We start from the raw sequence: 13,894 nt of genomic DNA on the forward strand, positions 1-13,894 counted from the left end.
ATGGGCCAGGCGGGAGACTTCCATGCTTCCATGGACTCTGGCCCAGGGCTTCTGTGTCTGCTGGCTGGGGCGGCTGCGTGTTGTTTTGGAGTCATGTTTCCCGTCTAGTTGGACACAAATCTGGGGTGCAGGCGTCATGGTCCAATTAATAGACTAAGCCTCCGGCCCCTCTGTGGCTCTAGGAGTGTAGCGGGCAGCTTCTGCTGTGTAACAAGTCGCCTCCCCTCCCCAGCTGTGTGGCTTACAGCCGCTGAGATCCTCCGCCTGTTGTGAGTCGGCTGAGGGGCTCTAGGGTGACTGGCGGGGCGGCCCCTCTCTCTGTCCCAGGCCTGGCTGAGGTGGTGGATCCCGGGGGACCAGCCTGGGAGCTCTCAGTGGTGGGGGACCCACGGCTCCAGCTCGGCAGCTTGACGCACAGAAGCTCCTCAAACCCCTGCTTATGACTCGCTTGCTTGTGTCCCTGCGTGTCCTCTTCCATGGCCACAAGGTGAGCATGGCTCGCTCCCCACTGGGCTGCCTGGTACAGGCCCCACAGGACACGGCATGGCCCCCTGGGCACCACCGCCCTGGGCCCGGCCCACCCACGCTCCCACCGTCTGACCACCTGCCTCCCAGGTGCCGTGGCCTCCACCCTGTGGCCTCCACTCCAGCTGGCCAGTGAGGGTACAAAGTCAGCATTCAGCCTAAAGGCACACAGGTGCTTGTAGGCGGACACATGAGTGTTCACACCATGTGTTCATGTGTTGGCACTTGAGCTGGTGTGGAGGAACGTGTCCCAGTGCAAACGTGTGGATGTAGTGTGACTGTGTGCATGTGTGTGAGCATGTGCGGTGTGTGCATGCACGTGTGTGCACATGTCTGCACATGTGTTTGTGTGTGTGTGCAAGTGTGCACGTCGGGGTCTCTCAGCTCCCCCAGGGTGGTGACCCTTGCGCTAAGGCCCACTTGACCCCGCATCTCAGCGCTGCTGTGGCCGCCACCGCCCGCTTTAGAACAAGGAAACTAGCCACTCAGGAGGCTGAGATCTGAGGGTCACGGCTCAAAGCCAGCCTGGCCAGGAAAGTCCATGAGACTCTTACCTCCAGTTAACCACCAGAAAACTGGAAGTGGTGCTGTGGCTCAAGTGGTAGAGTGCTCACCTTGAGTGAAGAGCTGAGGTACAGTGCCCAGGCCCAGAGTTCAAGTCCCACGACTGACAAAAAACAACAAAGACAGGCTGGGAGGCAGCGACCTTTTCGACTGACACAGGTCCCACTGAACTCTCCGGAGCCGCAGCCCTGGCGACTGGCCTTGTGGTATGGGGTGGGGTCTGCGGTCCCTCAGGTCACCCGTGGCCCTCCCCTAGGGCCTGGCACTTGCTGGGGGGACGGGGACCAGGAGGGACAGTGCTTCTGGGCAGCCAGCCCTGCTGACCCCAACGAAGTTCCTTCTACATTCAGGACCCATGTGTTCCCACAGCGCTTGTCCAGGAGCACTGTGCCTGGAGTCCGGGGCCGTGGGCCCTGGCTGGCCCGGGCCTGGGCCGCTGACGCACGTGCTGTGGCCGGGCATGCGTGGTGAGCCGGGCGGGGTGGGACTTGCTCGTTCTGGGTCCTGGGTTCTGGGCTGTGCACAAGCCTCCTCTCGCATGGATTCAGAGACTCACGGCTCAGCTGTGCATCCCGCTCTCCCCTCGCCCGTCACCCCCTACCGCATCTCTCAGCCAGGCTGCAGGTTCTTTGGGGGCACCCCTGTTCTGAGAAAGGTCCTCCATGTATCACCTGGAGGCCGGCAGGGCCGGTGGCAGCCAGGACGTGTCCCCGATCGCTCCGTGGGCAGAGCTGCCCGGTCATCTGTGACTGTGGGGTGGTGGGAGGGCTGCCTGTCGGCCTTCTCTTCCGGGGCTCTTCCTCTGCGCCCTGGAGTCTCCCCACACTGACCGTGGCACCCGCCACAGCTCGGGCCTCCCGGGGAGGGGAACCCCAGCGTTGTGAGTGCTCTCGGTGAGTTTGGGGGCCGACGTGCACCCCAATGCTGAGCGCTGCGTGCTGCATGCAAAGCACCCAAATCCTTTTCTGTCCCAGCGGGCCCTGGGCCCCGTGGGGCTCCTGCTGGTGTTTCCCGTGGGACTAGCTCCTGGCTGCCCCCTGCCCACAGTGCCTCCTCCTCAGCTTGGGGTGGGGGGACCCCTGGGTCGCGCTCTCTGCTCCCTGCATCCCCGGCCAGAGACACGGCAGAGCTGCCAACCCCTGGGCAGAGGCCGAGGCTGTGGACCAGGAAGAGGTTGTGACTCCCGACTGCTGGGTGACTCCCGGGGGTGTGGGTGCTGTCCTGCATCTCTCTGCACCCCGAGAGAGATCCATGGGGCCATCTTCAGGGTTGGGGCGGACAGGCCAGCTGCAGACTGCTGGCCGGCGCCATGTGGTGCTGGATGTGAACCTTGTGTGGCTCAGTGGATTCATAGCATTGCTCTGCCACGCTCCGCCCTCGGAGATGAACTAAAGCAACTCAGGGACGTTGGATATTTTGGGGTACTTGTCCTGGGGCTTGAACTCAGGGCCTAGGCACTGTCCCCAAGCTTTTTCACTCGAGGCTGGTGCTATACCTCATGAACCACTTTTGGCTTTTTGCTGGTGAATTGGAGATCAGAATCACAGAGACTTTGCACTTCGATCCTCAGGTTTCAGCCTCCCGAGTAGCCAGGATTACAGGTATGAGACAGTGTTTTGGAATCACATTAAAAACACAAGAGGGGGAATGAATTTTAATAACATTTCATTCAGTCCCATCTATGCGAGGTATGTCAGGCTGTGATCAAGATTAGAACTATTAATGAGATACTTTAAATTCTTCTAATGCAAAATAGTGTATACTAATGCCTCCACAATCCAGCTTGTGACCTTGTGTTCGTGCATTATCCTGCCAGAGTAATATTCTCTCTCTCTCTCTCTGTGCTGGTTGAGGGGCTTGGGCCTGGGTACGGTCCCTGAGCTCTTATGCTCAAAGCTAGCATTCTAGCACTTTGAGCCACCGCTCTACTTCCAGTTTTCTGGTGATGGTTAATTAGAGATAAGAGTCTCATGAACTCCAGGGTCCTGACTGCAGCCCGAGAAGCAAGGCCGTGTCCACGCTCTGGGCAGCAGGGTTAGCGCATGGCTGAGATCCGCCCGTCTCCGGGCTTCCCGGTGCTGGGTGGGGCCGCGTGGGCCATGGCCAGGCCCTGCTGCAGCGCAGGGGCTTCATCTTTCTGCTTCTGGCCTCAGTTCCCCCAACCGGACACGAGTAGCCGAGCCCTCTGGAGCCAAGCCGCTGCCGGCTCCCGAGTCTGCATCTTAGCCCTAATTTTGCTTTGATGATGGAGCGGAGAGGGGTTTAGAAACAGATGAGCGGGAGACCCACGGTGGACCACCCAGCCCGGGGTTCCAGGGGCAAAGCCCTGGAGGGGGGGAGGGGGAGGTGAAGGGAGTAGGGAGGGGGAGGAGGGACAGGGCAGGAAGCCCACCCAGGACACCAGGACTCTGGGAAGAGCCTGCCCTGCGTCTTGGCACTTGGGCCTGCCAGCTGCCGGGGGCTGGCCACCGTGGTCCCCGGTTGGCACGGTGGCGGCTGGTGGCCGGGTGGGTGGGTGTGCCAAGGGGGCAGCGTAAATCACTGCCAGAAGTGCCAGCAGCCTGCCAAGCCGCGGGGGAGGCGCTTGGTGAGTAGATTGCTACTTGAAAAATGACTGTGGCGTCGGCAGAGATCTCCTCCGCCTTCCTGGGTAGAGCGCGGCGGGCCAGGCCGCTCCGCGGCGCGGGCGCGAGGGCTGGCTTCCTGGGCTCTGGGAAGGAGGGTGGATGTTGCCGTGGGAACAGGGGGCCCGGCCAGCTGCCCAGCCTGGGGGGCGGACGGCCCCGTGTGCCCAGGGCACGTCCACTACCTGCTGGCGCCGGACAGTGCCGTGCGGCGTGCACAGGGCCTGGAGAGGCGGTTACATCAGCCAGGACACCGTCGCTGCACGTAAACCAGAGGAGGAGAGCAGAGAGCGGACCGCTGGCCACGTGCATGGGTCACCATGCGAGGAGCACACATGCACTCACCACGCATGCACACCACACATGCATGCACACGCACCAAACACGCATGCACACACCACACACGCATCCACACCACACACGCATGCACACACCACACATACATGCACACACCACACACGCATGCACACACCAAACACGCATGCACACACCAAACACACATGCACACACCACACATGCATGCACACACCAAACACGCATGCACACACCAAACATGCACGCACACACCACACACATGCACATGCACCACACACGCATGCACACACCACACACATGCACATGCACCACACACATGCACACACCACACACACATGCACACACCACATGCACCACATACATACCACAAACACATGAACAAACATGTACACACCACATACACATACCATGCACACCATTAACAGACGCCATATACACACACCGTGCACACGCACCACATACACACGGTGTACACATGCCATGTGCACACATCATAAGCACCTACCCCAGTAATGGCACCACAGCGGAGGGCGCCGCGGCCCCCAGCCTGGGGGAAGCAGCACGCCGCCCCTCCGCGTTGCTTTTGGAGGCGATCACCTGGGATGCCTTGCTCTAGACTTTGATCTCACACACAGTGAAAGAACGATTCCACGTCTCCATCCATGACCTGTCTGCTGCCCTGCGGTCACAAGACAACACAGTTGTAACGTATTATTATTGTAATGTGTTGTTGTTGTTTGTGGGATGTCCGTCTCCCAAGGAAGTTTCTGCAGGAAGACAGGTTCGCCGTCCTTCTGTCCTGACCTCTGCGGAGGAGCGTTTGTGCTCGCAGAAGCTTATGGGGACACCGAGCCCCCGGGTCAGGATCTCGGTTTCCCTTTGGGCCTTGCTGTCCCTGTTGCCTAGTCTGTGAGGTTGGGGCGCCCTGCCTCGGGGAGCACCCATGAGGAGTCGAGGGGAAGGGGCTCGTGTCTGCCGGTGGGGCTCGGGGTGTCTGTCCCGTCGCTGGCGGTTGGAAGAGGTGCCCGCCTGGTGTTGGGGGCCGGGGCTGTCGCGGGCAAGGGCACCCTGCTGGTCTTCTGGAGTCCATATCCAAGGGTCTTTTCTCCAGACAAAGTTCCTGTGTAGCCCTGGCTCTTGCCTCTGCCTCCCAGAGCCGGGATTACAGGCGTGTACCACCACACCTGACTTCCAGCCAAGTTCCAATGCACAGACCCTGTCCACGTGGGTGTGGGTGCAAGTCCTGCCCAATGCCCCTGGGCTCGGGGCTGGTTGGGGTCAGTTCAGCCCTGCTCCCCTTCCCCAGGGCAGACTGGACGTCTGGGGTCAGGCCTCGCCCGCCGTGAGGCCTGCATGGTGGCAGAGCTGGCCGCAGCTGGACCGGGCTGGAAAGGCCCCGGACGCTCTGGGCTCACACCGCCGCCTGGTCTTGGTTTGGAGGCCTCGGCCAATGCCTCAGCCACCAAGCCAGGTGGGCTTGTTACCTGTCCCGGGAGCTCGTGTCTCCTGGAGCCCGGGGCCGGCCAGGCCGGGGCCGGCCAGGCCACGTGACACTTCGCACACATCCTCTCCCGAACGTGGCGTGGAGCCAGGTGAGGAAATGGGAAGGAGAGCCGTGGTGCGTGTGTGGTGCTGTGTACACGCGTGTGTGCATGTGTGTGCACGTGTGGGGTGCTGCGAGCCACGAGCCAGACACGTGGGGTGAGGGGCCAGGGCGGGGACTCCACCCCTTCTCTGCCCCTGACTCTAGCGTGGCCCCCCCCCATCGCCTCCCCATTCTCCTCCCTGGGTAGTGGGGGGGATCCTGGGCTGGTGAGTGGTGCCCACAAAATGACCTCTGGTCCCCTCGGAATCTGCGCCTCCTGTCAGTTTGGGGGTCCTGTCCTTCCCTCTGTGGGGGCGTGGGGGTGGGGGCCCTTGAGGGGTTCGGGAGCCGAGGATGGGGGGAGTGTCTTCTGCCCGCTTCCCGCGGGGCCCTGGCTGGGGGGGGGGCAGCCCGCCGTCCTGGGCGGGGTCACGGGCCCCACATCACACCCTGCAGGCTCAGCCTGGGCACGGAGGCGGGGGTTGGGCGGGAGGGAGAGAAGGCCCAGCGGGCGTCTGCCTGGCTCCCTGTGCTGACCTGGCCCTGGGCTCCCCGATCGCAGGCTCAGTGGCAGTGGCAGCGTCACGTTCCTCCAGCTGCCCCGGGTCTGAGCTGTACCTGGGGCTCAGTGGGGAAGGGGGTTACAAAGGGCCGTTCAGGAGCCCCTGGCTTTCAGACCACACTGGCTCTGGGTTCAAAGCAACTTGGGCAGGAAAGCCCATGAGACTCCTCTCCAACGAATCCCTGAAAAGCCAGAGATGGAGCTGTGGCTCAAGTGGTAGAGCGCCAGCCTTGAGCGAGCAAGCCGAGTGGGAGCGGCCAGGCCTCGCTTCTGGATTAGCCATTCGCCATGTGGTCAGGAACGGCTTGGGCCAGCGCAGCAGCCCAGCGGCTCACGTCCAATCCATAGCTCAACCCCTGCGCCCAGGGTCACCTGTGCCCAGGGTCACCTCCCGGCCGCTGCGAGAAGCTGCGGTCCTGCTCCGTGTCCTCCCGCGTCCCCGCGTCCCCCCACATCCCCGCGTCCCCGCGTCCCCCCACGTCCCCACACGTCCCCCGCGTCCCTGTGCGTCCCTGCGTCCCCGCGTCCCCCCGCGTCCCCGCGTCCCCGTGCGTCCCTGCGTCCCCGTGCGTCCCCGCGTCCCCGCGTCCCCCCCGCGTCCCCGCGTCCCCCCGCGTCCCCGCGTCCCCGCGTCCCCCCGCGTCCCCGCGTCCCCCCGCGTCCCCGCGTCCCCGCGTCCCCCCGCGTCCCCCGCGTCCCCCCGCGTCCCCGCGTCCCCCCCGCCTCCCCGCGTCCCCCCGCGTCCCCGCGTCCCCGCGTCCCCCCGCGTCCCCCCGCGTCCCCGCGTCCCCCCGCCTCCCCGCGTCCCCCCGCGTCCCCCCGCGTCCCCCCGCCTCCCCGCGTCCCCCCCGCGTCCCCCCGCCTCCCCGCGTCCCCCCGCCTCCCCGCGTCGCCCCGCGTCCCCCCGCGTCCCCCCGCGTCCCCCCGCCTCCCCGCGTCCCCCCGCCTCCCCGCGTCCCCCCGCGTCCCCCCCGCCTCCCCGCGTCCCCCCGCCTCCCCGCGTCCCCCCGCGTCCCCCCGCGTCCCCGCGTCCCCCCCGCGTCCCCGCGTCCCCCCGCGTCCCCGCGTCCCCCCGCGTCGCCCCGCGTCCCCCCGCCTCCCCGCGTCCCCCCGCGTCGCCCCGCGTCCCCCCGCGTCCCCGCGTCCCCCCGCCTCCCCGCGTCCCCCCGCGTCCCCCCGCGTCCCCGCGTCCCCCCCGCCTCCCCGCGTCCCCCCGCCTCCCCGCGTCCCCCCGCGTCCCCCCGCGTCCCCGCGTCCCCCCGCGTCCCCGCGTCCCCCCCGCCTCCCCGCGTCCCCCCGCGTCCCCGCGTCCCCGCGTCCCCCCGCGTCCCCGCGTCCCCCCGCGTCGCCCCGCGTCCCCCCGCGTCCCCGCGTCCCCCCGCGTCCCCGCGTCCCCCCGCCTCCCCGCGTCCCCCCCGCCTCCCCGCGTCCCCCCGCGTCCCCCCGCCTCCCCGCGTCCCCCCGCCTCCCCGCGTCCCCCCCGCCTCCCCGCGTCCCCCCGCGTCCCCCCGCGTCCCCGCGTTCCCCCGCGTCCCCGCGTCCCCCCGCGTCCCCGCGTCCCCGCGTCCCCCCGCGTCCCCCGCGTCCCCTCGTCCCCCCGCCTCCCCGCGTCCCCCCGCGTCCCCCCCGCCTCCCCGCGTCCCCCCGCCTCCCCGCGTCCCCCCGCGTCCCCCCGCGTCCCCGCGTCCCCCCGCGTCCCCCCGCGTCCCCGCGCGTCCCCGCGTCCCCCCCGCGTCCCCGCGTCCCCGCGTCCCCCCGCGTCCCCCCGCGTCCCCCCGCGTCCCCGCGTCCCCGCGTCTCTCCCCGCGTCCCCGCGTCCCCGCGTCTCTCCCCGCGTCCCCGCGTCTCTCCCCGCGTCCCCGCGTCTCTCCGCGTGTCCCTGCGTCCCCGTGTCCCCGCCCTGGCAAGGTGTCGAGTGGGGTCGGCACCAGCTGGGGATAAAGGCGGCGCCTGCGGAGCTGGACGCGGTGCCTAGGAGGCAGGGCTGGGCCGCCAGGTGGCCGGCCAGAGCCTCCCCCTGTGGCAGGCATGGCCGTGGGGCCGGGCTTCGCTGGGCCGTGGCTGCAGACACACGTCCTGCTCTCAGAGCACTCCAGCCCTTCGTGCGTCCTCGAGACCACGTGCGCTCCAGCCGCTCCAGCCTTGCTCCTGCTGGCCTTCGTGTGCAGAACTGGATGACTGCTGGCCTGGGAGCCACTGAGAAGCCCTCCCTCCCTCCCTCCCTCCTTCCCTCCTTCCTTCCCTCCATCCTTCCCTCTCTCCTTTCCTCCCTCCTTTCCTCCCTCCTTCCCTCCATCCTTCTTCCCTCTCACCATATCAAAAACTTCCTTCCTCTTTCCTTCCCTCCCCCCTCCCTCCTTTTTTTTCCCTAAGAAATGTAACGCCATTGTCATCAGGCTAAACATTCTGGGGGAATCCTTATGTGGGGGTCTCTGGAGGGTGCCGGCGGTGTTGAGAGCACCCAGCTGAGCCCCTCTACTCCTGGACTTTATCTCTTAAACCCTCAGGGTCACAGGGAGGTCCTGCCACCTCCTCCGCCCCCCTCCCGCCTCTCCGGGGACAAGGGGAGGGCCCCACCCTCTCAGGCCTTTGGGCAGAGCAGCCAGCCAGCAGCCATGGAGGCCGGGGCGGAGGGGAGCCCCAGCCTTCAGAGGCTCCCCCAGAGCACACAAACCTCCGCCCTTGAACGCTTTCAGAGCATGCTGTGGCGTGAAAGGCGTCTGGGCTCATTGATAAACCCGCATTATTTCAGGGCAAGGACATGAATGGATTCTCACTCAGGCTGTGCAGACCCGGCCCGGCGTTCTGGGGGCCGGCCACCCTTTCCTGCCCACACCTTTCAGGTGGCCAGGGGCAGGTGGGCTCCCCAAAGCCCCCTGAGCCCCAAAGGGTAAAGGCACAACGTGTGTCCTCCGCCTGGGGTGCCAGTTCGGGTATGAGGGAGCCGCACGCATCCCGGCCCTGGGGGGAAACGTCTGCTGAGGTTCCCTAAAACCTGGCACTTGGGAAAGGCCGGCCGGCGCCCCAGTTCGGGGATCCCCAGGGGCTCTCTTTCTCCTGCCACCCAGGGCCCCCCAGGGAGGGAGGGCAGGGAGGTTGTGAAGCATTCTGGCCAGGTAGCCCGAATGCCCTCTGCGTTCTTGGTGAGCTCTAATCCCGCCACCCGACCCGGCTGGCTGCCTTGGAATTTCATTCCGGTCACCAGTGGCTGTTTGATCCGGGAGCAAAGTTACATAGCAGCTCTCAGGGCCTGTGGGTCCTGGTGGGGCGGGGCAGGGCGGGGGGCTGCACGCTGCCCACGTGGGCCCCCTCCGCTGGGACCCCCCTCCACTCTCCACTGGTGGCTGCTGGCCATGTAAATCTGCCTTTATGGCGTGGAGAGAAAGAAAATTAGTTTCTGCCCGGAAGTCAGGGCCATCTCCGGGTAAACCTGGTTTTGTGGATTTCCAGACAGGGACTCCCTCGTTCGCATGGGCCTTCAAACTCCATCCTCCTGTGGTAGCCTCCCAAGGGTTGGGAATACTGGTGGCCGGCCTGGGTTTGGAGATGTCGGATCCTCAGGGCCCCTACCTGGCCCACCACCCCCAGAGGCTTGGGGTGTCTGCACTGTCTCACCTGCCCATCTCAGCAAGAGTCAGGACATCTACTCTTCTGTAGTCCATATATGTTCACTGCAGGAACAAGAAGAAAAAGGGTCTAGGACAGTGGCTCATGCTTGTCACCCCAGCTACTTGGAGATGGAGAGGATGGAGGTTCAAGGCTAGCCTGGGCAAAAGGTGTTTGAGACCCCCGTCTGCACAGAAAGAGCTGGGTGTGGCGGTGTGTCGCTGTCATCCAAGCCACAGTGCAAAGTGTGAACAGATTGTCATTTAAACAGCGTGGGCAAGAAGAAATCAAGGCTCTATCTCCAACAACCAGAGCAAAAAGGGCCGGTCTGCTCAGCGAGCCATCTGGTAGTTTTGCCATCTTGGGAGAAGGCTCTGCTGGGATGTACCGGGCGCCGGGCGGGCCAGGCCAGCTGCTGGGTGGGGGAGGTTGGCAGGACCCCGGCTAGCACTGGGCACCTGGCCCTCCCCCCCAAGGTGCCCAGGCCCACCATCCCCATGCTGGGCCCCGCTCCTTGGTGACAGCTGGGTGGCAGGCAGCTTGGGGGTGGCCAGGATGGCGGCGGGTCCTGGGAGCTGGGCTGCTCTAGTGAGGGAGATCAGGTTCTCATGGCAACAACACCTGCCCCGCCCCACGTCTGTGCCCGCCACGGCGTTTCCCCTCGTCCGAAGCCCCGCTCAGGGCCTGCAGCACTCCACCATGTGACCCTAACCAGAGCTCCCCCCCGCACCCCAGGCCCTGGGGCCCGGCTTGGGGCCCCGGCCGCGCTCCGTCTCCGGACAAGGGTGGGCCGACCTTGTGCTTGCTGACTGCCCGGTGCCAGGACGGCGCTCCTCCACTGAGTCTCCTGGGCTCCGACGCCACATGACCGGGTGCTTATTGACTTTAAATATCTCTTTACAGGCCTGGCAAACACCAGGGGTGTGGGCTGTGCCTGCAGGCAGCCGGGCCCCCGCCTGGGCAGGCCTCTCAGTGAGCCTCCCATCGCCCGCTGAGCGGCTCCTCCCACGGTGCACGGCTGCCCCTCCCAGGGACCCCACCCTGCGTTGAGGAGCGATCCAGGAAGTTGGGAGACTTCCTGCACCTTCTGGAAGCTTCCTTTACGAAGGGAACATTCTGTCTGATGTCTGGCTGGGGTGGGTTCTTGGAATCTGAATTCTCTCTTATGTTTCAGGTGGAGGACCTGCAGGGTGGACGTGGGTGGACAGGCCCAGGTGGAGGCCTGCAGGGTGGACGTGGGTGGACAGGCCCAGGTGGAGGGCCTGCAGGTGGACGTGGGTGGACAGGTCCAGGTGGAGGGCCTGCAGGTGGACGTGGGTGGACAGGTCCAGGTGGAGGGCCTGCCGGTGGACGTGGGTGGACAGGCCCAGGTGGAGGGCCTGCAGGTGGACATGGGTGGACAGGCCCAGGTGGAGGGCCTGCAGGTGGACGTGGGCATCCAGGCTCAGGTGGAGGGCCTGCAGGTGGACGTGGGTGGACAGGCCCAGGTGGAGGGCCTGCAGGTGGACGTGGGTGGACAGGCTCAGGTGGAGGGCCTGCAGGTGGATGTGGGTGGACAGCCGGTGCCTGAGCCTCAGCCTTGCCTTGCTCAGCTGGGTTATGAAATCCACCACAGCCACGGCCACTCATGTCCTGGTGTCAGTCCTTTGTGACCTTCTTTACCTGGAACCTTCTAGAAATGCTGGAGCGGACGCAAGCATAACTAGCTGAGGAACAGGCCCAGATGCCGGTGGGTGAGGCGTGATGCACTGAACCTGGCCTGGCTGTGGCTCTGGGCGAGGCCCCTGAGGGCCCGGGACACCCGCTCTGTGGGACCCAGGGGACCCCGCTCTGTGGGACCCGGGGCACCCGCTCTGTGGGACCCGGAGACCCCGCTCTGTGGGACCCAGGGGACCCCGCTCTGTGGGACCCGGGCCACCTGTCTGGGAGGGCCCAGCCGCCCCTTGGTGTGTGTGCAGTGGTGTTGTGTGCACAAATGCACAAGCAAAGCCAGAAAAGGCAGAGGCGCGTCCTGCGGGGTCTGCTTTGGGGGGTGATAGTGGGGTGCAGGGGAGCGGGGGTGACAGTCTCCCATCATCCTCCACAGCAAGGACTCCCCACACTGTCGAGAGGAACTGAGGCCGCGGACGCTGAGCTGGCTGCTGGGTGGAGGTGAGCCAGGTTCAGGGCCTGGGGGATGGGAGGGGTGGGGGGGACGGGGGGGGACAGGAGGGGGATGGGAGGGGACTAGAGGGGGACAGGAGGGGACAGAAGGGGACGGGAGGGAACACCAGGAAACGGGGCACAGGAGGGGCTGAGGGGCTAGGGGAATGGGGGGCCAGGAGGGGCCAGGAGGCAATGGGGAGGACAGAGGAGGGGCAGAGGCCGGGAGGGGACGGGAGGCAATGTGGGGGGGGACAGGAGGGGACAGTAGAGGCTAGGAGAGGATGGAGGGGGCCCCAGCAGCCATGTCCCACCCGTGAAGGGTCGTGGCTCTGTCTGGGCCCCGGTGGCCTGCCTGTGCCTTCTAGGGGCTGAGTGGCTGTGGCTCTCCCACCCCAGCCCCTGGCCCCTGGGCTGTGGTGCAGCACGCTCCTGGGTGGCCTGCGGCTCTGCTGACTGGCCCTGGTTTCTGTCCCCTCCGCTGTCTTTCATCTGCTCAGCTCCCCCTCCCTTGGGGTCCCCACAGGGTCCCCCGCTGGGCCCAGTGAGCACCGGGACGGGAACCGTGCAGCCTCCTGAAGCACCGGCTAATTGGGGACAGAAAGAGCCGATTGTGCCGGGCGGCACTGGGGAGCCGGGCAGCTGCCACGGCCGGGGGCGGCGGTGACGTCAGTGCCGGCAAGCTGGGCTCCCCAAGGCCCCCACCCCCCCGGGCCCCTGCACAAAGCTGGCATTGTGGTCAGTCCAGAGCGCGCCCAGCTCTGGGTGAGCGGCTCCCTGGGCCTCCAGCTGGGGAGGCTGGGACGCAGAGGCCGGGGCCTTCTGGGCACATCTGCTGGGGCGGGGGCATGGCCGCGTGGCTGGGGGGCAGCTCAGGCCCCGACCCCCTCATGGTGCTGCTGGTAGTCATCCTGCTGGTGCGCTTCCTGCTGTGGTCCTGCCTGGGCACCCTCATCGACCGAAGGCTGGCGCGGCCACAGCCTCGCCCGCACAAGGAGGAGAAGGAGGACTAGGAGGACCGGGCCTCCCGGAGGCCTTGGTGCCCGGCGCGGCCTCTTGGGTGGCAGGAGACTGCTGCTGTCCTGTGGTGGGTGTCACAATGAGCACCCTGGCCGCACCTGGACCCCGAGGGCCCAGCCGGGGTGTCCTCTGCACCCCCAGCATCCTTGTGCTGGCTCCACTGGCCCCCTGAACTGTAGCAGCACCCGAGCCTCTGTGAGCCGAGACCGGAGGGGGGCTGGGCTTGGGGGCCCGGATTCCCCAGGCTGTCCCTTGGGGGGGGGCGGCTCCCAGGCTCCCAGGAGGCCCAGGCTCTGGCCCTTTCCTGGGCTCTGTCGTGCCTGGGGACTTTCTCTGCAGGAAGAGGCCTGGGTGAGCTGGGGGGGGGCGGTGGGAACCCCATCACAGGCCAGAGCCAGCCCGCCGCGGTGTCCTTGGTGGCGCCCTTGGGTGCTGGTGTCCTTGTCAGGAGCAGCAGGTGTGCCAGGCGGCCCTGAGTGGCCTCACCCAGGTGCCAGAGATGGGGGGGTTGGGCCTTGGGGTGCCCGCTGGTGTCCGTGAGACCCCTCCGAAAAACGTCCCAGCCAGGCTGGGGCGTGGCTTGGGTGGGGGAGCACCCGCTTATGGATGAGAGAGGCAGGGTTCGAACCCCAGTCCTGCAGAGAACCCCCAGACCCTTCCCAGACCCTCCAAAAGCCCAGGGCCGTGTCGGTGCTGGCTGGAGGGGGGGGGGGGGCGGCAGGCGGGGCTGGGAGCCAGCTCCATACATAGGGCGTGTTTCAGGGTGCACTGTGAGCCCCAGATTCACAGCGGAGCCCTGCGCCCCAGGGCCTCGGAACAAGCAGGACCTGGAGAACGAGGCTGCGTGGGCCGCCGGCCCTGTCAGAGAACACACATGCATGCACGGGTGTCCCTCCAGGCCACAGCCCTGGGGCCAGCCCCGCCCTGCCTGCCTCCAGCCTGGGCGTCCAG

At 66.4% G+C, this 13,894-nt stretch overlaps 1 protein-coding gene across 2 annotated transcripts; it reads left to right on the forward strand.

Annotated features, from left to right (window-relative positions):
- Positions 1–11,467: 11,467 nt before the first annotated feature.
- On the forward strand, positions 11,468–13,120 carry Smim38 (small integral membrane protein 38). Of its 2 annotated transcripts, XM_042676425.1 has the most exons (3): positions 11,468–11,510; positions 11,868–11,932; positions 12,424–13,120. In XM_042676425.1, the coding sequence occupies exon 3, from the start codon at positions 12,772–12,774 to the stop codon at positions 12,934–12,936; it is 165 nt and encodes a 54-aa protein (XP_042532359.1). In that variant the 5' UTR covers positions 11,468–11,510; positions 11,868–11,932; positions 12,424–12,771; the 3' UTR covers positions 12,937–13,120. The 2 variants fall into 2 exon arrangements, with proteins under 2 accessions (XP_042532359.1, XP_042532361.1); XM_042676427.1 differs by lacking the exon at positions 11,468–11,510 and having other exon boundaries at positions 11,860–11,932; positions 12,450–13,120.
- The last annotated feature ends 774 nt before the right edge of the window (positions 13,121–13,894 follow it).

Source organism: Dipodomys spectabilis, unplaced genomic scaffold (genome assembly GCF_019054845.1).
Source record: "Dipodomys spectabilis isolate Male_0828 unplaced genomic scaffold, ASM1905484v1 ptg000030l, whole genome shotgun sequence".
Classification (NCBI taxonomy): Eukaryota; Metazoa; Chordata; class Mammalia; order Rodentia; family Heteromyidae; genus Dipodomys; species Dipodomys spectabilis.